General features: G+C 44.5%; 1 protein-coding gene across 6 annotated transcripts in view; it reads left to right on the plus strand.

Annotated features, from left to right (window-relative positions):
* Positions 1-25,100, plus strand: part of LOC137346187 (hepatic and glial cell adhesion molecule-like) — an 82,056-nt gene extending 56,956 nt beyond the window's left edge. For all 6 annotated transcript variants that reach the window (XM_068009577.1, XM_068009578.1, XM_068009579.1 and 3 more), the window contains 4 exons: positions 949-1,218; positions 3,578-3,670; positions 17,692-17,753; positions 23,406-25,100. In XM_068009577.1, the coding sequence (XP_067865678.1) occupies positions 949-1,218; positions 3,578-3,670; positions 17,692-17,735 (407 nt within the window). In that variant the 3' untranslated portion in view covers positions 17,736-17,753; positions 23,406-25,100. The remainder of the gene's footprint in view (positions 1-948; positions 1,219-3,577; positions 3,671-17,691; positions 17,754-23,405) is intronic.
* The last annotated feature ends 261 nt before the right edge of the window (positions 25,101-25,361 follow it).

Raw genomic sequence — 25,361 nt, forward strand, 5'->3', positions numbered from 1 at the left:
CTTGACTTTCTAAGTGGTGGAGTCATGGGTTTATAATGAAGCGGTGGCAGATTTCAGTAGTGTGTCCTGTGAATGTGGGAATAGTCCCAGTTGTTAAAAAAGAGAACAAGTAGAACACAGAACAGGGAGAGTTGGGCAATGTGAGGCAATGTGCTCCGCAGAGATAGTCTTTATAGCTCGAATTTATAGATCGAGTCACAGTGTGCCCAGTACGAAGAGCATGTGGTCTTAAGCAGCGGAGGTAAGCAAACCTAGGGGAGAAAGGCAAAGGATGAGTCAGAGAGTTGATGCTGAATCTCTCTGACCTGCAGCATTTCTCTTTTGGTAAGACATTAAACTGATGCCTCACTTGCTCTCTTCAGAAAAGAGCAGGGGATTTCTCTCCAGTGTCCTGGCCAATATTTATCCCTCAACAACCACCTAAACCGGATTTTCTGATTACTGTTTGTGGGAGCTTGTGTGCAGATTGGCTACCACATTTTCTACAATAAAACAGTGATAGCACTTCTTGTGGGTGAGCAAGGGGAACAGTTTTAAAATTAGGGGTCGCCCATTTAGGACGGACATGAGGAGCAATTTTTCTCAGGGTTGTGCGACTTTGGAACTCACTGCCTCAGAATGTGGTAGAGGCGGGGTCACTGAATATTTTAAAGGCTGAGATGGATCTTTGATAGGCAAGAGAATCGAAGGTTATTCAGGGGTGGATGGGAGTGTGGAATTCGAACACAAACAGATCAGCCATGATCTTATTGAATGACAGAGCAGGCTCAAGGGGCCAAATGGCCTACTTCTGCTCCTAATTTGTATGTTAGTATGTTTGTTCGTAAATATACTTCATTAGCTGTAAAATACTTTAGCACATCCTGAGGTTATGAAAGATGCTGTGCAACTGCAAATTGGTGCATTCATTCATTCACTGAAAAATCCTCTGTTTGTGTCTTTCTGCAGATCCTCTCTCCATACCCTCCATCTCCAGTTACTTCAGCCTTGAGAACCACACAGTTGTGCTGAGCTGTGCGGTGCAGAGAGGGAGAGCCAGTTCCATTCTGTGGACCAGAGGAGGAGTCACACTCCCAGCTGACCAGCGTTACTGGCTGTCAGATGGAAACAGAACTTTACTCATTAGGAATGCACAGAAATCGGACTCTGGTTCTTATACCTGCACTGTCGCAAACCCAGTCAGTCAAAACAACACCACCTACCTGCTGTTCGTCAATGGTAAGTCTGTCAGAGTACCATCGAATTACACTGAGGCTAGAATTACATAGAAACAAGCTATTTGGCCCATCTGTCTATGCCAGGTTTATGTTCCACATGAGCCTCCTTCCATTCCTCTTCATCTAACCCCATTGGCATATTTTTTCTTCCTTTATCACTCGTGTTTATTTATCTTCCCCCTAAATGCACCTATACTATTCAGCTCAACCAATCCATATGGTAGTGAGTTTTAAAGCCTGGCTACTGGACCCGACTACGTGTGTTGGGTTTGGGTCGGGTCGCAATTCCGAATCCAGCATTCAGGCTCGGGTTGGGTCAGGCTGGACACTGCTTCTGGGAAGTCACAGGATCAGGCATACCCATGATTCCCCACAACTCCAGCTGCAGGAATAGCCTGCTACCGGATTGGATGAAGGATATTCAGGTCGGGTCGGGCATGAAAACAAATTAAAGGGCATGGGATCGGGTTTGGTTCGGGTTGGCTGTGGTCGGGTTGGGCCCGGGTCGGGTTTTAATTTTATACCGGGCTTTAGTAAGTTTCACATTCACAGTGTGTCCTGACGATGCCACCTGTGCATGCGCAGAGCAATCACTGATGTCTGAATGCGTGAAGACTTGCCAGCATTAATCTGCGTATGCGTGCGTTGACGTCACGACACATCAAATGACCAACCAGGGGTGGGGGTGGGGAATGAGCGGCAGGGGAGATTGGGTGACTGGAAGAACGAGCGGTGAACAGTTGGGTGGAGGGAGTGGGGAGGAGAAGTGGCCATTAGGGGTCGGGGGAGGGTGGTTTGTGCTTTTTCAACAGACTTTATTTGCCAATGCAGAGTTTATTCACATCTGTGTGTATGATGGAGCAGCACCATCTTTATTACAGGCAGCTGCCTGAGACATCGTTGATGGTCACGTTTATGATTGAATTTTACATCCAGTTTGAAAGAGAGAAGAGTGGGTCTAAGATTTGTATTTTAAACTTAAATAAGGGCAACTATGTGGGCATGAAAGCTGAGCTAGCTGAAGCGAACTGGGTTACTAAGCTAAGAGATAGATCAATAGAGAATGATCAGCCATGATTGTATTGAATGGCGGAGCAGGCTCAATGGGCTGAATAGCCTACTCCTGAACCTATGTTCCTATGTTTCAGCCAATGACACTGCATTTGAGCATGTGCAAGTAGTGCACTACCTCGAGGTTGCGTTGCCAACTAACGTGCCCTTTCACATTCAAACCTCGGTGAGGAAATTTCTTCTGAATTCCCTATTCAATTTGAGTATCTTATATTTTTGGCCTGTTGTTTTGATGTCACCTACAAATGAAAACATCTTTTTTACATCTACCTTGACAAAACCCTTTATCATCTTTAAGACATCACATCACCCTTCAGTCTTCTCTTTTCTAGAGAAAAGAGCCCCAGCATATTCAATCTTTCCTGATAGGTGATGGCCTACCATCCATCTTTAGAAATATATTTATAATATGAATACCAGAACTGTGCATAGTACTCTCATAGTGGTCAAATCAAGGTTTTGTACCTTGGTTTATATTTAGGAACAAGATTGTATTCCTTGTAATGAAGTGTCTTGTTTTGCTCCTTAATGCATTTTGAAATCCGGGTAGTCATTACGGCGCCATTATGACTGCCCCATAATTTCATTGGTCAGACATTGATCTGAGGTCCTGCCGTTTTCTTTCTCCCCTTCCCAGCTGATTGGTGCTGGCATAATGTTTCAGAGACAACATGCGCCCTCTGGTACCTTCATAAATTGCATTTATATAGTGCCTTTCGTAACCAAAGGACTTCCCAAAAGGCTTTACAGCCAGTGAAGTACTTCTGAAGTGTAGTCGCTGTTTTAATGTAGGATACACGGCAGCAAATTTACGCATAGCAAGGGGCCACAAACAACAATAAGATAATGACCAGATAATTTGATTTTTATTGATGTTGGTTGAGGCATAACAATTGGCCGGGAGAACTCCCCTGCTCTTCAAAATGAAGTTGTGTATCTTTTATGTGCACTTGAGGGGGCAAACCGAGCTTAAACTTAACATATCATCTCCAACAATATAGCACTCCTTCAGTACTGCTCTGGATGCATTGGCCTAGATTTTGTTTATAATACTCTGGAGTAGAATTTGAACGCACGATCTTCTGATTCAGAGATGAGCGAGTTAACCGCTGACACTTAAGTGCAGTTGAACTTTCTGTGGTCAGATATAGGAGAATGACCCTGCTCTTTTTCAAACTCGTGCCATTGAATGTTTTACATCCACCAAATCCACATCAATTATAATTGATAAAATATATTCCTGTCTGACATGGATTATTTCAAGGACAAATTGTTTCATTTTTTTTTAGGTCATGAATCCAATCCCAGAGCTCGATTCGGATTAATTCCAGCTGCTATTGTATGTATGATGGTGTTCCTGTTGTATCCTGTTCTCGGGTGTGGTGAGTATTCAGTGATCCAGTTACAAACATGCCAACCATTGTCTCATAAACTAAGAGAAAAGCTCTTTAAAAAAAATCAAGAGATTAGTTATAAAAATCTTGTTTTTTTCCCCAAACATAAACCAATATACCATTAGCGGTTTATTTAATCCCTAACGGGTCAGATCACTTTAACGAAGTGATATTACTGCATCTGAAAATGCTTTTTGAAAAAGTTTTAAAATATCCCACCCGTTGTTCCTGTGCACGTGAAGGATTTGCTCTCTCACCACAGTAGAATGATGTGGCATAGCATAGGAGGAGGCTATTCGGCCCATCTTGCCTTTACCGGTTCTTTCTTAGAGCTATCTAATTAGTCACAGTCTCCCGCTCTTTCGCCACAGCCCTGTAAATGTTTTCCTGAAGGTTACCATTACATCTGCTTCTACCCCCCCTTTCAGGATCGAGAAATGCATAGAAGGATATACTAACAGTTTGATGAAATAGGTGGGAGGAGACTCATATGACCTAAGTAAAATTACAACTCAGAGCAGTGGAGTTCAATTTATGCCTTCTAATTATAGCTTCCTAAGATCACTTGAAAGATTACTTTACACAACGTATACTTTTTGTATTTAACTCATCTTTTGAACAGCACGTAAGAGGGCCAACTTTAAAAAAGAATCTGTAACATTGGAGCAAGCCAAATTACATGCTTCTGTACCATAATATTATGATTTTACGAATAAAATTCTCTCTCCGTTACAAAAACCTTTTGTTCTCAATGATCACCATCAGTTCGCAAACACAAAATTGAAGAAATCAATAAAAACATCTCAAACTTGTACAACAGGAAAATAACTTGCAACACAAAACTGGACCTGACTAGATGGATAAAGTGAGTTCTTGTGCTCCAGTTTCTTACTACATTTCTAAATATTGTAAATCTAAATAAAATACGGACTGCCAGCAAAGAAGGAGGTCATGAAAATGATCAAAACTCAGCTGCCAGAGCTAGGAAATTAATTTCTCTCCTCACATGACTTACATCATGTGGCTAAACAAGAGGGACAAAATAAAATAACAAAACAGGGTAAAATCCTTTGCTGTTCCTATCCATTAGATATGAAAATTTAATTTATGGCACAAAAATAAGACCGTACCATCAGTCACACAAACTGTGCAAAAGGTTGTCTGCATTCCTCCCTCACTTTTCCCCCCATATCACCAAGGCAACATTTCACCAAGAATGGCATCAAGGAGTCCTAGCAAAATGGACTATGGTCAATGGGAATCAGCGGGAAAACTCTTCACAGGTTGCAGTCATACCAAGCGCAAAGGAAGATGGTTGTGGTTGTTGGAGGCCAAATATCTCAGCCCCAGGACTACACGGCAAGAGTGTGATAGGCCCAACCATCTTCAGCTGCTTAATCAATTCCCTCCAACATAAGGTCAGAAGTGGGATGTTCGCTGATGATTGCAAAGTGTTCATTACCATTCGCAACTCTTCAGATACTAAAGTAGTCTGTGTCGACCTGCAGAAAGACCTGGACAAGATTCATCCGTAAGCTGATAAATGGCAAGCAACATTCACGCCACACAATTGTCAGGCAATGACCATCTCCAACAAAAGAGAATCTAACCATCTCCCCTTCATGTTCAATGGCGTTATCATAACCGAATCTGCCACAATTAACATCCTGGGGGTTACCATTGACCAGAAACTTAACGGGACCAGCTGTATAAATACTGTGGCTACACGATGAGGTCAGAGGCTGGGAATTCTGCACTGTGTAACTCACCACCTGACTCCCCAAAGCCTGTCCAACGACTAGGCACAAGTCAGGAGGGTGATGAAATACTCTCCACTTGCCTGGATGGGTGCAACTCCAATAACACTCAAGAGGCTTGCGACCATCCAGGAGAAAGCAGCCAGCTGGATCAGCACCCCATCCATCCCTTCAACATTCACTCCCTACACCACCGACGCACAGTGGCAACAGTGTGTACCATCTACAAGATGCACTGCAGCAATTCACCAAGGCTTCCTCGACAGCACCTTCCAAACCTGTGACCTCTGCCTCCTAGAAGGACAAGGGCAACAGATGCATGGGAACACCACCGCCTGCAAGTTCTCCTCCAAGTCACTCACAGTCCTATCTTGGAACAGTATCAATGTGCCTTCACTGTTGCTGGGTCAAAAACCTGGAACTCCCTAACAGCAATATGAGTTTACCGACACCAGATGGACTGCAGTGGTTCACGAAGGTAGCTCACCACCACCATTTTAAGGGCAATTAGGGATGGACAGCATATGCTGGCCTTCCAGCGATGCTCACATCCCATGAAAGAATATTTTTTTTAAAATCATAGCAACCAGCCACCCCATCCCCGTTCCAGTTATCTACCCAATTATCCTCTGCTAAAAGCCTAAGTGCCTTCCTTAATCTGTATCTCTTTCCATCATATTCCTGATAAGTGCTGCCTCATACCGCTAAAAGCTTACTAACTGTTGCAGCCCCATTCGTATTCAATACGTTGTTCATAAGGAAACAGTTTTAATGTGTTCCCCAGGCCATTTATGTCTTGAACAGCATTCACCGAGAAAGAGTCATTCATTAAGGGCCAATCAAGGATAGTAGTGGGAAGTTGTGTGTGGAATCGGAGGAGATAGGGGAAGCGTTAAATGAATATTTTTCGTCAGTATTTACAGTAGAGAAAGAAAATATTGTCGAGGAAAATACTGAGATTCAGACTACTAGGCTAGATGGGATTGAGGTTCACAAGGAGGAGGTGTTAGCAATTTTGGAAAGTGTGAAAATAGATAAGTCCCCTGGGCCAGATGGGATTTATCCTAGGATTCTCTGGGAAGCCAGGGAGGAGATTGCAGAGCTTTTGTCCATGATCTTTATGTCGTCATTGTCGACAGGAATAGTGCCGGAAGACTGGAGGATAGCAAATGTTGTCCCCTTGTTCAAGAAGGGGAGTAGAGACAGCCCTGGTAATTATAGACCTGTGAGCCTTACTTCGGTTGTGGGTAAAATGTTGGAAAAGGTTATAAGAGACAGGATTTATAATCATCTTGAAAAGAATAAGTTCATTAGCGATAGTCAGCACGGTTTTGTGAAGGGTAGGTCGTGCCTCACAAACCTTATTGAGTTTTTCGAGAAGGTGACCAAACAGGTGGATGAGGGTAAAGCAGTGGATGTGGTGTATATGGATTTCAGTAAGGCGTTTGATAAGGTTCCCCACGGTAGGCTATTGCAGAAAATACGGAAGTATGGGGTTGAAGGTGATTTAGAGCTTTGGATCAGAAATTGGCTCGCTGAAAGAAGACAGAGGGTGGTGGTTGATGGCAAATATTCATCCTGGAGTTTAGTTACTAGTGGTGTACCGCAAGGATCTGTTTTGGGGCCACTGCTGTTTGTCATTTTTATAAATGACCTGGAAGAGTGTGTAGAAGGGTGGGTTAGTAAATTTGCGGGTGACATGAAGGTCGGTGGAGTTGTGGATAGTGCCGAAGGATGTTGTAGGGTACAGAGGGACATAGATAGGCTGCAGAGCTGGGCTGAGAGATGGCAAATGGAGTTTAATGCGGAAAAGTGTGAGGTGATTCACTTTGGAAGGAGTAACAGGAATGCAGAGTACTGGGCTAATGGGAAGATTCTTGGTAGTGTAGATGAACAGAGAGATCTTGGTGTCCAGGTACATAAATCCCTGAAAGTTGCTACCCAGGTTAATAGGGCTGTTAAGAAGGCATATGGTGTGTTAGCTTTTATTAGTAGGGGGATCGAGTTTCGGAGCCACGAGGTCATGCTGCAGCTGTACAAAACTCTGGTGAGGCCGCACCTGGAGTATTGCGTGCAGTTCTGGTCACCGCATTATAGGAAGGATGTGGAAGCTTTGGAAAGGGTGCAGAGGAGATTTACTAGGATGTTGCCTGGTATGGAGGGAAGGTCTTACGAGGAAAGGCTGAGGGACTTGAGGTTGTTTTCGTTGGAGAGAAGGAGGAGGAGAGGTGACTTAATAGAGACATATAAGATAATCAGAGGGTTAGATTGGGTGGATAGTGAGAGTCTTTTTCCTCGGATGGTGATGGCAAACACGAGGGGACGTAGCTTTAAGTTGAGGGGTGATAGATATAGGACAGATGTCAGAGGTAGTTTCTTTACTCAGAGAGTAGTAGGGGGGTGGAACGCCCTGCCTGCAACAGTAGTAGACTCGCCAACTTTAAGGGCATTTAAGTGGTCATTGGATAGACATATGGATGAAAATGGAATAGTGTAGGTCAGATGGTTTCACAGGTCGGCGCAACATCGAGGGCCGAAGGGCCTGTACTGCGCTGTAATGTTCTATTTTTTAAAAAAAAATTGGACGGTGCTTGGGGCTGCAGCTGCCTGCTCATCTTACTGCTGTCACATTAAAACTCCAGCAGCCAGTGAGAATGGGAGCTGGCAGTAAACACCCTGTGTATTACAAAGACTGGGCCCAATACACCCAGTCTATACTTGCAACTTGGCTGCAGCTGAAAGTAAACTTGGATTTGCTGAGGATTGTGCCAGAAGACCTGATTTTAAAAACCAGTAAATCTCATCTAAATTATTCCTGGTTTGCTGTGGAATGCAACAGCTATCAAACAGTGGGCTTCATGCAGTATAAAAACAATTTTCTACTTAAATTTGAAACTTTTTGTTCCCGTTTCAAAAGAGCAGCCTCCACGCATCTGAGTAAGATGGCTTGGCCATGTGAGCCGCATGGAAGATGGCAGGATCCCCAAAGACACATTGTACAGCGAGCTCACCACTGGTATCAGACCCACCGGCCGTCCATGTCTCCGCTTTAAAGACGTCTGCAAACGCGACATGAAGTTCTGTGACATTGATCACAAGTCGTGGGAGTCAGTTGCCAGCGTTCGCCAGAGCTGGCGGGCAGCCATAAAGGCAGGGCTAAAGTGTGGCGAGTCGAAGAGACTTAGCAGTTGGCAGGAAAAAAGACAGAGGTGCAAGGGGAGAGCCAACTGTGTAACAGCCCCGACAAACAAATTTTTCTGCAGCACCTGTGGAAGAGCCTGTCACTCTAGAATTGGCCTTTATAGCCACTCCAGGCACTGCTCCACCCACCACTGACCACCTCCAGGCGCTTACTCATTGTCTCTCGAGATAAGGAGGCCAAAGAAGAAGAAGACAGTAAAGTCATGAAAGTTGGCATGTGTGAGGTTAAACTCTGTCCTTATGTGTGATGAGTATTCAGGTGATACAGTTAAACTCTTTGCTGAATATTTGTCAGTTTGTACACAAGGTCCCACAAACAGGAATGAGACAATGACCTGATGATCTGCTTTATATTTTGGTTTAGGTATAAATATTGGCCAGGGCACTGGAAGGAACTCCTCTACTCTTCTTTGAAATAGTGCTGCAGGATCTTTTACATCCACCTGACAGGTAGACAGGGCCTTGCTTTAACTTCTCATCTGAAAGAGAGCTCCTTCAGGTCAGAGAGATTCAGCGTCAACAATCTGATGCGTCCTTTGCCTTTGGCCCCCCAGTTTTCTGACCTTCACTGCTTAAGATCACATACTCCTAGTATTGGGCACATTGTGACTCAATCTATAGTTCAAGCTATGAGTATAAGGCTACCTGTGCAGAACTCATTGCCCCTCCCCCAACCCTACTGTTCCATATTTTACCTGTTTTCTTTTTAATAGCTTGGACTATTTCTACATTCACTGCACGCACTGCAGTGACTCGCCGCCACCTCTTTACAAACCCATGACCTCCTCCACCTAGAACATCAAGGGCATCAGGTACATTGAAACACCAGAACCTCCTAATTCCCCTCCAAGTTACACTGGGAAATATATCTCCTTTCCTTCATCGCTGGGTCAAAAGCCTGGAACTGCCTACTTAACAGCACTGTGGGAGCATTTTTACCACACAGACTGCAGCGGTTCAAGAAGAAGACAATCCCCACCCACCTTCTCAAGGGGAACTAGCGATGGTCGATAAGTGCTGGCCTTGCTCTCGCTGCCCACATCCACAATATTACTCAATGAGCCAAGGCTGACATCTAAGTAAAGATGGGGTAAGATACTACAGGACTCCCTCATTCTTTCTCAAAATATTGTTGTGGAATCTTTTATGTTCATCAGCTTAGTGTTCAACAGTTATTTAAATGTAAAACAATAAAAGATGTTCCCTTCTAACAGGGATTAATCAAAGATTTTTAGGTCATCGGTGCTAACTCAGAGTTTGATGGTAGCTCTGATCGTGGAGCACTCCTTCAGCACTGCACTGGAGTGTCAGCCTTGATTGGAATATGATTGGACCCACAATATGCTGACTCAAAGTGTGATTCCTCACTGAACTGAACTCATTGTAAGGTCCAGATGCTTCACTTCTTCAAACGACGCTGGACTTGTGAACTTTAGATACTTTGATGAGTCAACAGGTTAAAAAGCTAAAAAAAAAAGGGAGCTCTAAAATTCTGTTCTGCGGGCCTTGCTGCATTGGAAGAGGTTTCCAATAGATACAGGCCACAGACTGATCTAACAATTCACGAATGGGGAAGTTAAGTTGTTACTTCCCATGTACCCAAGCATTGGATAAGAGTAACTATTATCAATGCGATTTTCATCATTGCAACCCATTCAAGGAAAACAAGTTTGTCCTTTTTCAGTGCCTTAAATCGTCTGGGTAATATTGCAGCTTTATTTTATCTGTTACATTTATTACTTTGTCCAGCCCCCTTTGTGAAAGATGGAACATCTCTCCACATAGTTTATCCCTTTTGTAGTGAGGTTTGTGTGTTTAATCACAACAGTATGTGCAGTGATAGTAAGATTCCTTTCTAAACTACCCTTAGACTTTCCCACTCTACACATTCACACATATTTATATGTACACACATACAGAGAGCAGTGTGTTTACAGTAAACTCACCTGCACAGCCAATGAAGAAGTATTAAAAAAAAATGATTTTTTTAATGGAAATTAATAAAATCTTAATGGGCCAGATTTGCCTTAGTGTTGGGAAGCGTGGAGGCGCTGGTCATCATTTCCCAGTCAACACTGACGAGAAAAAACTGCCTTACATTTTATGAGGGGCTCTGTTCAAGCTCCACAGGGCTTTAGCATACAATCCAGGCTGACAGTTGACTGTAGCACTGAGTGTGTAGCATTGTCAGAGGTGTTGACTTTTGACAGGTTAAACTGAGGACCTATGTGCCCATTTAGGTGGATGTAAATGATCCCATGACATTAACCAAAAGAAAAACAGGGAAGTTCTCCTCAAGTCCTGGCCAATCAACACCATGAAAACTGGATTAACCGATTAATCATTTCATTGTCTTTTTGTGGGATTTTTCTGGGTGCAAATTGGCTGACGTGTTTCCCTGAGACATTGACAGCACTTTAGAAGTACTTCACTGGCTTGTGACGTGCTTTGGGACAGCCTAAGGGTGTAAATGTAAGTTCTTTATTTCTGTTTCGTTTTTTTCATTACCAATTGCTGGGAACTGGATTGCAGCGCTTGACAGTAAAAGTGATTGGTTTGATTACAACTTTCACATTTTATCAGCAGGCCGTAAATTGGGGCTTTCAGTGATATTGGCGCATTCTCTGCTGCTGGCTACAGAGGACAGCTGTTTTGTCAGAGGTATTACAGACGACAGCACTTATAGCAGGCGTGTTTTCGTCAACACAATTTACCAAATAAATGTAGCAGACAGTAAGTAAGCCTGCCCTGGTAGCTAGAGAGAGGCACTATGTCCAGTGCACATTCTGGGAAGCAGAGCAGCTGGGAATAAAAATTGGTATCTGCAAGAGAATTAAATATCGCATTTTGCAACCTGCTGTCACGAGTAGGGAATTAGTTAGGAGGTAGGAGACAGAGAAGAAAGGTAGTAGGTACATACTCAAATTAGCAGGATCTGTCTGGTTGTGTATCGCCCCAGGGAGTTGTACTGGGTTTCAGCTTTTCACTTTATTTATAGATGACCTGACAGAAAGAATAGAGTTTGTTAATGACACCAGGTTAGGTGGCATAGTAAACCGTGTAGATGTGAGCAAAAACTTGAAAAGGGACATTGAGCGGAAAACTTGCGACAAATGGGGTTCAATGTCGGGAAGTTTGAGATAATCTACATTGGATCTAAGAAAGATGGATCATGTGTTTCTAAATGCCAAAATTCTAGAGTCAGTGGATGACCAGAGAGATTTATCCTAGGATTCTCTGGGAAGCCAGGGAGGAGATTGCAGAGCCTTTGTCCTTGATCTTTATGTCGTCATTGTCGACAGGAATAGTGCCGGAAGACTGGAGGATAGCAAATGTTGTCCCCTTGTTCAAGAAGGGGAGTAGAGACAGCCCTGGTAATTATAGACCTGTGAGCCTTACTTCGGTTGTGGGTAAAATGTTGGAAAAGGTTATAAGAGATAGGATTTATAATCATCTTGAAAAGAATAAGTTCATTAGCGATAGTCAGCATGGTTTTGTGAAGGGTAGGTCGTGCCTCACAAATCTTATTGAGTTTTTCGAGAAGGTGACCAAACAGGTGGATGAGGGTAAAGCAGTGGATGTGGTGTATATGGATTTCAGTAAGGCGTTTGATAAGGTTCCCCACGGTAGGCTATTGCAGAAAATACGGAAGTATGGGGTTGAAGGTGACTTAGAGCTTTGGATCAGAAATTGGCTAGCTGAAAGAAGACAGAGGGTGGTGGTTGATGGCAAATGTTCATCCTGGAGTTTATTTACTAGTGGTGTACCGCAAGGATCTGTTTTGGGGCCACTACTGTTTGTCATTTTTATAAATGACCTGGAAGAGGGTGTAGAAGGGTGGGTTAGTAAATTTGCGGATGACACGAAAGTCGGTGGAGTTGTGGATAGTGCCAAAGGATGTTGTAAGGTACAGAGGGACATAGATAGGCTGCAGAGCTGGGCTGAGAGATGGCAAATGGAGTTTAATGCGGAAAAGTGTGAGGTGATTCACTTTGGAAGGAGTAACAGGAATGCAGAGTACTGGGCTAATGGGAAGATTCTTGGTAGTGTAGATGAGCAGAGAGATCTTGGTGTCCAGGTACATAAATCCCTGAAAGTTGCTACCCAGGTTAATAGGGCTGTTAAGAAGGCATATGGTGTGTTAGCTTTTATTAGTAGGGGGATCGAGTTTCGGAGCCACGAGGTCATGCTGCAGCTGTACAAAACTCTGGTGAGACCGCACCTGGAGTATTGCGTGCAGTTCTGGTCACCGCATTATAGGAAGGATGTGGAAGCTTTGGAAAGGGTGCAGAGGAGATTTACGAGGATGTTGCCTGGTATGGAGGGAAGGTCTTACGAGGAAAGGCTGAGGGACTTGAGGTTGTTTTCGTTGGAGAGAAGGAGGAGGAGAGGTGACTTAATAGAGACATATAAGATAATCAGAGGGTTAGATAGGGTGGATAGTGAGAGTCTTTTTCCTCGGATGGTGATGGCAAACACGAGGGGACATAGCTTCAAGTTGAGGGGTGATAGATATAGGACAGATGTGAGAGGTAGTTTCTTTACTCAGAGAGTAGTAAGGGCGTGGAACGCCCAGCCTGTAGCAGTAGTAGATTCGCCAACTTTAAGGGCATTTAAGTGGTCATTGGATAGACATATGGATGAAAATGGAATAGTGTAGGTCAGATGGTTTCACAGGTCGGCGCAACATCGAGGGCCGAAGGGCCTGTACTGCGCTGTAATGTTCTAATTCTAATTTAGGGGTCCAAGTACAGAAAACACGAAAAGCTAGTTTTACAAGTACAAAAATGAATTTAAAAGCCTAATGAGGTGGAGGGTGGGCACTGACTAGGAGAAATTGTGAAGGGTTATTCTCCTCCTATTTAATCATTACTTGTTCCACTTTTCCCTCTAATTTTCAGAAATCATTTTTTTTCCAAAAATATCTTTTATTCATAAAAATATGTAAAAAAAAAAGATACATTACAAAACAATTCAAAACAGTTCCAAGTTGACATTCCAGAAAGTGGAAAAGAAATCAGTTTTCTTCAATACAGAACTTGAGTTGCCTCACAACCCTTCCATTTCTATTATACATGCAATGTACATTTGCATTAAACAGCAAAAACATATTTTTGTGCATGCAACCCGAAGAGTTTTGCATAGGTTCCAGCCCCTCGGTTCATTATGGCGGGAGGATCGTACACTGTGGTCTTTCCCCATTGAGTCTTTGCAGCGTCTGCCTCAAGCTTTAGTGCGTCCCTCAGCACGTAGTCCTGGACCTTGGAATGTGCCAGTCTGCAACTCGGTCATGGACAACTCTTTGCACTGGAAGACCAGCAGGTTTGGGCAGACCAAAGAGCGTCTTTCACCGGGTTGATGGTTGTCCAGCAGCAGTCGATGTTTATCTTGGTATATGTCCCTGGGAACAGACCATAGAGCGCAGACTCCTGTGTTACAGATCTGCTTGGGATGAACCTCGACAAACACTAAGGGGCAAAAAATGTTAGTGGGGGTTGTATATAGACCCCAAACTGTAGTGGTGATGTTGGAAATGGCATTAAACAGGAAATTCGAGACGCATGCGATAAAGGAACATCTGTAATTATGGGTGAATTTAATATGCATATAAATTGGGCAAATCAAATTAGTTACAATGCCGTAAAGGAGGAATTCTTGGAGTGTATACGGGATGGTTTTCTGGACCAATACATTGAGGAACCAACTGGTGAACAGGCCATCCTAGACTGGGTATTGTGTAATGAGAGAGGAATAATTGACAATCTAGTTGTGCGAGAACCCTTAGGGATGAGTGACCATAATATGATAGAATTCTTCATCAAGATGGAGAGTGACGTAGTTGATTCTGAGATTAGGGTCCTGAATCTTAGTAAAGGAAACTACGGAGGTATGAAGCGTGAGTTGGCTATGATGGATTGGAAAACATTACTTAAAGGGATGACGGTGGATAGCCAATGGCAAACGTTCAAAGAGCACATGGATGAATTGCAACAATTGTTTATTCCTTTCTGGCACAAAAGTAAAATGGGAAAGGTAGCCAAACCATGGCTTACAAGGGAAGTTAGAGATAGCATTAGATCCAAGGAAGAGGCATACAAATTCGCCAGAAAAAACAACAGACCTGAGGATTGGGAGCAGTTTAGAATTCAGCAAAGGAGGACCAAAGGATTGATTAAGAAGGGGAAAATAGAGTACGAGTGTAATCTTGTGGGGGTACATAAAAACTGACTGTAAATGTTTCTATAGGTATGTGAAGAGAAAAAGATTGGTGAAGACAAATGTCAGTCCCTTACAGTCAGAAATGGGAATTTATTATGGGGAATAAAGAAATGGCTGACCGACTATATGCATACTTTGGTTCTGTCTTCACAAAGGAGGACACAAATATCATACCAGAAATGTTGGTGAACACAGGGTTTAGTGAGAGAGAGGAACTGAAGGAAATCAGTATGAGTAGAGAAATGGTGTTGGGGAAATTAATGGGATTGAAGGCCGATAAATCCCCAGGGCCTGGTAATCTACATCCCGGAGTACTTAGGAAGTGGCCCGAGAAATAGTGGATGCACTGATGGTGTTCTTTCAAGATTCGACAGACTCTGGAACAGTTCCTACAGATTGGAGGGTAGCTAATGTAACCCCACTATTTAAAAAGGGAGGGAGAGCGAAAACAGGGAATTAGAGACCAGTCAGCCTGACATCAGGAGTGGGGAAAATTCTAGAGCCCATTATCAAAGATTTTATAGCAGAGCACTTGAAGAACAGTGGTAGAATCGGACAGTCAGCATGGATTTACGAAAGGGAAATCATGCTTGACAGATCTACTAGAATTCTTGAGGATGTAACTAGTAGAGTTGATGAGGGGGAGCAGTGGATGTGGTTTATTTGAACTTTCAGAAGGCTTTCAACAAAGTCCCACATAAGAGATTAGCGTGTAAAATTAAAGCGCATGGGATTGGGGGTAGTGTATTGTGATGGATAGAAAATTGGTTGGCAGACAGGAAACAAAGTGTAGGAATAGACGGATCCTTTTCTGAATAGCAGGCAGTGACTAGTGGGGTACTGTAGGGATCGGTGCTAGGACCCCAACTGTTCACAATATGCATTAATGATTTAGGTAAGGAAACTAAACGTAATATCTCCAAATTTGCAGATGACACAAAACTGGGTGGGAGGGTGAGTTGTGAGGAGGATGCAGAGAGGCTTCAGGGTGATTTGGACAAGTTGAGTGAGTGGGCTAATGCATGGCAGATGCAGTATAATGTGGATAAATATGAGGTTATCCACTTTGGTAGTAAAAACAGGAAGGCAGATTATTATCTGAACGGCTATAAACTAAGCGAGGGGATGTGCAATGAGACATGGGTGTTCTCGTACACCATTTGCTGAAGGTAAGCATGCAGGTGCAACAGGCAGTAAAAAAGGCAAATGGTTTGTTGGCCTTCATAGCGAGAGGAGTCGAGTACAGGAGCAGGGATGTCTTGCTGCAATATACAGGGCCTTGGTGAGGCCACACCTAGAATATTGTGTGCAGTTTTGGTCTCCTTATCTGAGGAAGGATGTTCTTGCTATAGAGGGAGTGCAGCGAAGGTTTACCAGACTGATTCCTGGGATGGCGGGACTGACGTATGAGGAGAGATTGAGTCGGTTAGGATAATATTCGCTGCAGTTCAGAAAAGTGAGTGGGGAGCTCGTAGAAACCTCTAAAATTCTAACAGGGCTTGACAGGATAGATGCAGGAAGCATGTTCCCGATGGTGGGGGAGTCCAGAACCAGGGGTCATAGCCTAAGGATACGGGGTAAACCTCTCAGGACTGAGATGAGGAGAAATTTCTTCACCCAGAAAGTGGTAAACCTGTGGAATCCGCTACCACAGAAAGCAGTTGAGGCCAAAACATTGTATGTTTTCAAGAAGGAGTTAAATATAGCTCTTGGGGCAAAAGGGATCAAAGGATATGGGGTGAAAGCAGGAACAGGTTACTGAGTTGGATGATCAACCATGATCATAATGAATGGCGGAGCAGACTCGAAGGGCCGAATGGCCTACTCCTGCTCCTATTTTCTATGTTTCTATTTTAAAAGCCACTGCATCTCTTTCCACACCTGCTCTGCAGAAATCACTCTCAGTTAGGTCTGGTTCCACACAGAGCTTCCAGCAGTACCTCACCCCAGTAAGGCTTTATGTGTGTGAGATTACACAGTGAGTGATGGTGGACTGTTTGACCATGAGAGCCTCACACCTACATCTGATTTCCTGCCCTGACTCTGTGTATACATAAGTTGGCTGTCAGCAGCCACTGGATTGCAATCCACATACTCACACCTTGGTTGAATAGTTTCCTCACTAAGCTGTTAGACACTGAGATTTGTTCATTTGTGGCCTCAAACCTTAGCCAATTTAAACAAATAGGGAGTCCATCTGAGACTTCTCTAATCTGTACGGCTCAATGTCAGGTCACATTGTTAGCTGTGGCTTGGTGGGTAACACTCTGGTATCAGAGTCTGAAAGTCCTCTGTTCAAATCCTGCTCTAAGGACTTGTGCGGAGTCTAGGCCGATACAGTAAAGTACTGAGGGGGGGCTTCATTGTCGGAGGTGCTGTCTATTGGATGAGACTTTAAACTGAGTTTCTGTCTGCCTTATCAATTGGCATTATGTTGAAGCAAAGCTGAGGATTTCTCCCCTCTCTTCAGGAAAACATTTATCCCTCACCAACATCACTAAAAATGATGGCCTGGTCATTTAATTCATTGCTGAATGTCAATTGGCTGCTGTGTTTTCTACATTACAACAGTGACTGCATTTAAAAGGTTTTTTGTTGTCTGTAAAGCACTTTGGGATGTCCTGAGGTGGTGCAAAGTGCTATATAAATGCAAGACCTTTTGTCTTTTTTTCTTGAACGTGGTGTCAATGAGAAAGGTGGTGGTGGGGGGCGGTGGTGGTGGCGGGAGAGACACTCCCTTGATAAATCAAACTGAAATTCATACAAAGAAATTCATTTAAGAAAAACAGAAGCTGAGGTGAAGTCTATAATTAATAATTTATTTGCCTTCAGCAAGAAGACCAGGGCTTGAGGAACAGAGAAAACAAGCAAGTTGACGAGATGCGTAAAGGATGGCAAGTAACTGTTAACACTTTCAGTGCTGGCTTAACTAAACTCTGCCTCATTGAGTATGTTTTCACCTGTGAAACAGTATGTTGTTAATAGGCTGGGAAATGGGTACACTGGCCCTTTCATCTTCTTGGGACCTGGCTATGTATCTGCCCAGTGAAGGTAGGAGCCAAGGCTTTTCAGAGTAGGCTTTATACAGGATATTGTTAGATATCTGTTTGTCTTTCAGTGTAAGTATTGTAGGATAAAGTTATGTATCCCTTTTTGTTTCTCAGGTGGAGGTATTGTAGGATATTGTTAGATAACCTTTACATCTCATTTCGAGGACTGGGAAACTCTGAAACGACTAGTTAATACTTTTTATTAAATTAAGCGGCACAGTGGTTAGCACCATAGCCTCACAGCTCCAGGGACCTGGGTTCAATTCTGGGTACTGCCTGTGCGGAGTTTGCAAGTTCTCCCTGTGACTGCGTGCGTTGTCGCCAGGTGCTCTGGTTTCCTCCCACAGCCAATGACTTGCAGGTTGATAGGTAAATTGGCCATTATAAATTGCCCCTAGTTATAGGTAGGTGGGGATGTGAGAGGGTAATGGGATTAATGTAGGATTAGTATAAATGGGTGGTTGATGGTTGATACAGACTCGGTGGGCCGAAGGGCCTGTTTCAGTGCTGTATCTCTAAATAAATTTTTTTTAAAAATATATAATAGGCCAAATCTTGCTGGAGGGGGTGGCATCTCCTGTCATGTGCCATTAGTTAGACTTTCTCTTGAACCCTTCAGCTTAAATATAATTTTTTTGGTAAAGCTTTGGAATTATGAGCTGCTAACCTGAAGGTGCAGTGGTGAGGGCAACAGGGCATCTGGGAACTTAGTAAACAATGGGGCAAACTATCTTCTATCTATCTTCTCAAGCATTGAGATTTAAGGATTGTGAAAGAAACAGAGGAATGATGGGGAAGGAGGATGAATTATAGACAAATTAGGGTGCAGAAAGAGAAATAAAGAGAAGGAAAAAGATCAGATAAAGAGAGAGAAAGGGACAGGAAAAATAAGAAAAACTGTGAAATTTTAAATTGAAGAAAATTGCTAAGAATAATTTTATGAATGCAGGAATGAGGCTGAACAGTTTATACTGTTCCCTGTCTTGGCCAGAGAGGTTGCGTGACATGCATTGACAATTATCATGTTGTGAAATTAACTTTTGTGAACCGAGAACTAATGGGAAACTTCCCCTCCCATGCAACCACTGAATTATGCTTTCTGCCATTTGACGGAAGTGGAAGGAAAATAAACTGTTCTTAAAATGAGTTGAACTGAATAAATCTTGATTTGATGTTACTACGATGCTAACTGGAGAAGGAACAGGGTCCCTTCACCCAGAGAGCAGATCATGCGGAGGATACATACTGCCTCCTTTTCCACCCTCCCCCAATCCTAAATAATTGTCATGCTGCACCCACTTTCTGAACCTTGGGAGCTTTTAAAAAAAATATTTCCTGGGATGTGGGCATTGCTGGCAAGGCCAGCATTTGTTGCCCATTCCTAAATGCCCTTGAGAAGGTGGAGGTGAGCGGCCTTCTTGAACCACTGCAGTCCTTGGGGGTGTAAGTACATCCACAGTGGTGTTAGGAAGGGAGTTCCAGGATTTTGACCCAGCGACAGTGAAGGAATGGCGATATAGTTCCAAGTCAGGATGGTGTGTGGCTTGGAGGGGAACTTGGAGGGGTGGTGTCCCCATTCACCTGCTGCCCTTGTCCTTCTAGTTGGTAGAGGTCGAAGGAGACGTAGTGAGTTGCTGCAGTGCATTTTGTTGATGACACACATTGCTGCCAATATGCGTCGGTGGTGAAGGGAGTGAATGTTTAAGGTCGTGCATGGGGTGCTGATCAAGCAGGCTGCTTTGTCCTGAATGGTGTCGAGTTTCCTGAGTGTTGTTGGAGCCGCTCTTATCCAGGCAAGTGGAGAGTATTCCATTACACTCTGACTTGTGCCTTGTAGATGGTGGACAGGCACTGGGGAGTCAGGAGGTGAGTTACATCCCACAGAATTTCCAGCCTCTTACCTGCTGTTATAACTGTAGTATTTATGTGGCTGGTTCGGTTCAGTTTCTGGTCAATGGTAACCCCCAGGATGTTGATAGTGGGGGAATTCAACGATGGTAATGCCATTGAATCTCAAGGGGAGATGGTTAGATGCTCTCTTGTGGAGATGGTCATTGCCTGGCACATGTGTGGCACGAATGTTACTTGCCACTTCTCAGCCCAAGCCTGAATGTTCTCCAGGCCTTCTGCATATGGACATGAATTGCTTCAGTATCTGAGGAGTTGTAAATAGTACTGAACTTCATACAATCATCAACGAACATTCCCACTTCTGACCTTATGATTGCAGGAAGGTCATTGATGAAGCAGCTGAAGATGGTTGGGCCTAGGACACTACCCCGAGGAACTCCTGCAGTGATGTCCTGGGACTGAGATGATTGACTTCCAACAACCACAACCATCTTCCTTTGTGCTAGGTATGACCCCAACCAATGGAGAGTTTTCCACCTGCTTCGCACAGACTTCAGTTCTGCTCGGGCTCCTTGATGCCACACTTGGTCAAATGCTGCCTTGATAGCAAGGACAATCAGTCTCATCTCACCTCTTGAGTTTAGTTCTTTTGTCCATGTCTGGACCAAGTCTCTAATGCAGTCAGGAGCTGTGTGGCCCTGGCTGAACCAAACTGAGCATCAGTGAGCAGGTTGTTGTTGTTTGAGTGCTGCTTGATAGCACTGTTGACGACCCGTTGTATCACTTTACTGATGATTGAGAGAAGAATGATGGGGCAGTAGGTAGCCAGTTTGGACCTGTCCTGCTTTTTGTGTGCAGGACATACCTGGGCAATATTTACATTGTTGGGTAGATGCCAGTATTGTAGCTGTACTGGAAGAGCTTGTCTAGGGGTGCAGCTAGTTCTGCGGTACGCGTCTTCAGTACTATTGCCGGAATGCTGCCAGGACCCATAGCTTTTGCAGTTTGCAGTACCTTCAGCCGTGGAATCTCCCTGCTCAGCATAGTGGGGAAAGTCTTCACTTGAGTCGCTTTAAACAGGCTCCAGAAGCTGGCTGAGCGTGTCTACTCTGAGGCACAGTGTGGCTTTCGAGCAGAGAGATCGACCATTGACATGCTGTTCTCCCTTCACCAGCTACAGGAGAAATGCCGCGAACAACAGATGCCCCTCTACGTTGCTTTCATTGATCTCACCAAAGCCTTTGACCTCGTCAGCAGATGTGGTCTCTTCAGACTACTAGAAAAGATCGGATGTCCACCAAAGCTACTATGTATCATCACCTCATTCCATGACAATATGAAAGGCACAATTCAGCATAGCGGCGCCTCATCAGACCCCTTTCTTATCCTGAGTGGTGTGAAACAGGGCTGTGTTCTCACACCTACATTGTTTGGGATTTTCTTCTCCCTGCTGCTCTCACATGCGTTCAAGTCTTCAGAAGAAGGAATTTTCCTCCACACAAGATCAGGTGGTAGGTTGTTCAGCCTTGTCCGTCTAAGAGCGAAGACCAAAGTTTGGAAAGTCCTCATCAGGGAACTCCTCTTTGCTGACGATGCTGCATTAACATCTCACACCGAAGTGTGTCTGCAGAGTCTCATCGACAGGCTTGTAGCTGCCTGCAACGAATTTGGCCTAACCATCAGCCTCAAGAAAACGAACATCATGGGACAGGATGTCAGAAATGCTCCATCCATCAATATTGGCGACCACGCTCTGGAAGTGGTTCAAGAGTTCACCTACCTAGGCTCACCTATCACCAGTAACCTGTCTCTTGATGCAGAAATCAACAGGCGCATGGGAAAGGCTTCCACTGCTATGTCCAGACTGGCCAAGAGAGTGTGGGAAAATGGCACACTGACACGGAATACAAAAGTCCGAGTGTATCAAGCCTGTGTCCTCAGTACCTTGCTCTATGGCAGCGAGGCCTGGACAACGTATGTCAGCCAAGAGCGACATCTCAATTCATTCCATCATCTTCGCTACCTCCGGAGAATCCTTGGCATCAGGTGGCAGGACCGTGTCTCCAACACAGAAGTCCTCGAGGCGGCCAACATCCCCAGCTTATACACCCTGCTGAGTCAGCGGCGCTTGAGATGGCTTGGCCATGTGAGCAGCATGGAAGATGGCAGGATCCCCAAGGACACATTGTACAGTGAGCTCGCCACTGGTATCAGACCCACCGGCCGTCCATGTCTCCGCTTTAAAGACATCTGCAAACGCGACATGAAGTCCTGTGACATTGATCACAAGTCGTGGGAGTCAGTTGCTAGTGATCGCCAGAGCTGGTGGGCAGCCATAAAGGCGGGGCTAAAGTGTGGAGAGTCGAAGAGACTTAGCAGTTGGCAGGAGAAAAGACAGAAGCGCAAGGGGAGAGCCAACTGTGTAACAGCCCCGACAAACAATTTTTTCTGCAGCACCTGTGGAAGAGTCTGTCACTCTAGAATTGGCCTTCATAGCCACTCCAGGCGCTGCTCCACACACCACTGACCACCTCCAGGCGCTTACCCATTGTCTCCCGAGACAAGGAGGCCAAAGAAGAAGAAGAGTGCCTTCAGCCAATTTTTGATATCTACTGGAGTGGATTGAATTGGCTGAAGACTGGCATCTGTGATGCTGGGGAGTTCAGGAGGAGGCTGACATTAATCATCCATTTGGCACTTCCAGCCAAAGATGGTTGCAAATGCTTTAAGCCTTATCTTTTGCACTGATGTGCTGGGCTCCCCCAACATTGAGGATGGGGATATTTGTGAAGCCTCCTCCTCCTGTTAGTTGTTGAATTGTCCATCACCTTCATGACTTGGGCCGGGGTTTTACCCGAGACAGACGGGAGCTGGCCACCGACTCAAAAGTGGCGATCCGACCCATAGTTTGCAGGTCACTGGGCTTCAATTGTTCTGAATCGGGACTTCCACCCACTTGAGGTAGAAAGTCCTGCCTAATGGAGCTGCTGGCCAATCAGTGGGCCGGCAGCTCCTAGATTCAGCAGTGCCACCTGGATGGTGGCCATTGCTGGGACTACAGCCCAGCTAGAAGTCAAGATGCCGTGGAGCATAGATGGCAAGTAAGTTTTGGTTGCCTTGCTGGGTGTAATCGGTAGGCTGAGCGCGAGGCAAGGGTGGTCAGTTGGGTGGACGGGGTGGGGGGGGCGGGCGTGTTGGCTCTTGGGGGCAGTTGGGGTCGTGGGGGCGGCCCTCCATTGGGTACAAGGTGCCCGATCATGAGGGCACCCCCTGGGACTTTCGGGAGCCACCTGGTTTTGTCAGGCAGCTTCTCTCGGGTCCAGGACACTGGCTTGCCATGCGTAAAATCAGTATGGAAGTGGGCGAAGGCCCTTAAGTGCCAGGTGGGCTGTTTTCCGCTGCCGCCACCCTGCATAAAGTGGTGGCGGAGGCGGGAGCGGGTTGGAGCCTCCTGCTCCATTTATCCCATATTATGGGGTGGCGTAAAATTCACCTCTTGATGAGGCAGGATTGCAGAGCTTTGATCTGATCTGTTTGTTGTGGGATCGCTTAGCTATGTCTATTGCATGCTTCTAGGCCCAATATGTAAAGCAGAATAACTGGAAAAATAAAAGTAACTCAAGGAATGCTGTGTTTCACCAACAGATTGCCAAAGTTTTCAGAATATTGGACTGTCACTATTGGATGCGTCGGGAAAATAAACAATAATCGGGCTGGACGCGTAAATGCTGTCTCCACAGATGCTGCCTGACTGCTGAGCATTTCCTACATTACTGGCACTTAAATTCCAATTTCCAGCATCCACAGTAATTTGCTTTTGAATGAGGAGGTTATTGGGCCTGTTCCACTATGTAGTTAGATCATGGCTGCTTTGTATCTTAACTCCATCCACCCACCTTAGCTCCATATCCCTTAATAACCTAAAAAAAAATCTATCAATCTCCTTATTGAAAGCTCCAATTTCTCCCCACACTCTCTTGGGGAAAGAGTACGAGATTTCGACTAATTTTTTCTGTGAAAAAGTGCTTCCTGATTTCTCTTCTGACCCCTCATTCATGATTCCCCAACCTTCGGAGATAGATTCTTTGCGTCTACCCTATCAGATCCTTTCAGCTTTGGCTGTGTTTTGTTATACCACTGTTAACAATTAATGAAGAAAAGTGGTGACACTACCAATCCTGGAATGTGTCACTTTATCTCCTCCAGTTGTGGACTGTATTATATTCGAATTCTCTGCACACCAAAGTCCATACAAGGCGGAGATGTGTTCTTTGACCCACCAACTCAGCAGTACCACTAGACCTGAAACGTTAACTTTGCTTCTCTCTCCAGAGATGCTGTCAGACCTGCTGAGTATTTCCAGCCACTTTTTACTTTTGCTGCAGCAGTACTACTCTGTTCAGGCAACACACACTGTGTACAGTCCCAGTTTCATACACTGCCGAAAGTTGACACAAGTTCAGATCAGCACAGTATTAACACACTCGAATTCAGACAATGCAGAGTGTTCACAGTAATATCAGAAAATGCTAGAAATGCTCAGCAGGTCTGGCAGCATGTGTGGAGAGAGAAACAGAGCTAACATTTCAAGTCCGTGACCTTTCATCAGAACACTCTGTTCACGCCATTGAGTTCAGAAAACATACCGCACTAACACTCCCGAGTTTAGATAACGTACAGCATTAATACTCCTGAGTTCAGATAATGTAAAGGACTAACACACCTGAGTTCAGATAACTTACAGCACTAATACTCCCACGTTCAGATTAACATACAACACTAACACTCGTGGGTTCAGACAACATACCACAATGATACTATTGAGTTCAGACAGGACATGATGTAGATTGCATTATCCCTCTAGTTTCCTGCTCCCTCTTATCTGCATCCTGCTCTTCTCCTCTTCCCCTGCTTATATCTCCTCCTATTCCCCTCCCCCCTTATATCTACATCCTGCTCTCCTTTTTGTTCTCCCTTTTATCTACATCCTGCCCTCCTCTCCCCCTCATATCTGCACCCTGCTACCCATTCCCTTCCCCCACTCTATACCTCCATTACTTCTTAAGGGATACAAGCCAAGCTTCATGCAACCTTTCCTGATAATTTAACCCTTTTAACTTCAGTAACATTCTGGCGAATTAGTGCTTTACTGCCTGCAAGGTCAATGTATAATCCTGAGGTGCAGTGCCCAGAAATGATTGCAGTTCTGCAAGGCTTTGTACAACAATTTAGTATAAATGGATGTTGAGATTCAGGTGCTTTTTGAAGCCTGTTCATATATGTATTGTATTTATTTATAATGTTTTTTGTGTTGTGTGATAATTAAACTCCTGTCATTAATTGCACTGCTCCTGTTATTACAACCTTTTCGCTCCCAATCTGGCAAGGACTCAATTTTGACATTTTCATCCTTGTTTTGAAATCCCTCCATGACTTCACCTCTCCCTCTCTCGCTATCTCTTAATCTCCCCCAGCTATACAAGCCTTTGACGTCTCCCGAGTTCCTCCAATTCTGGCTTCTTTAGCATCCTCGATTTTACTTGCTCTGCCGCACTTCTAAGCTTTGGAATTCACTCCCAAAGCCTTTCCACCTTTCTACTT

The sequence above is a fragment of the Heterodontus francisci genome, chromosome 29 (genome assembly GCF_036365525.1).
Source record: "Heterodontus francisci isolate sHetFra1 chromosome 29, sHetFra1.hap1, whole genome shotgun sequence".
NCBI lineage: Eukaryota > Metazoa > Chordata > Chondrichthyes > Heterodontiformes > Heterodontidae > Heterodontus > Heterodontus francisci.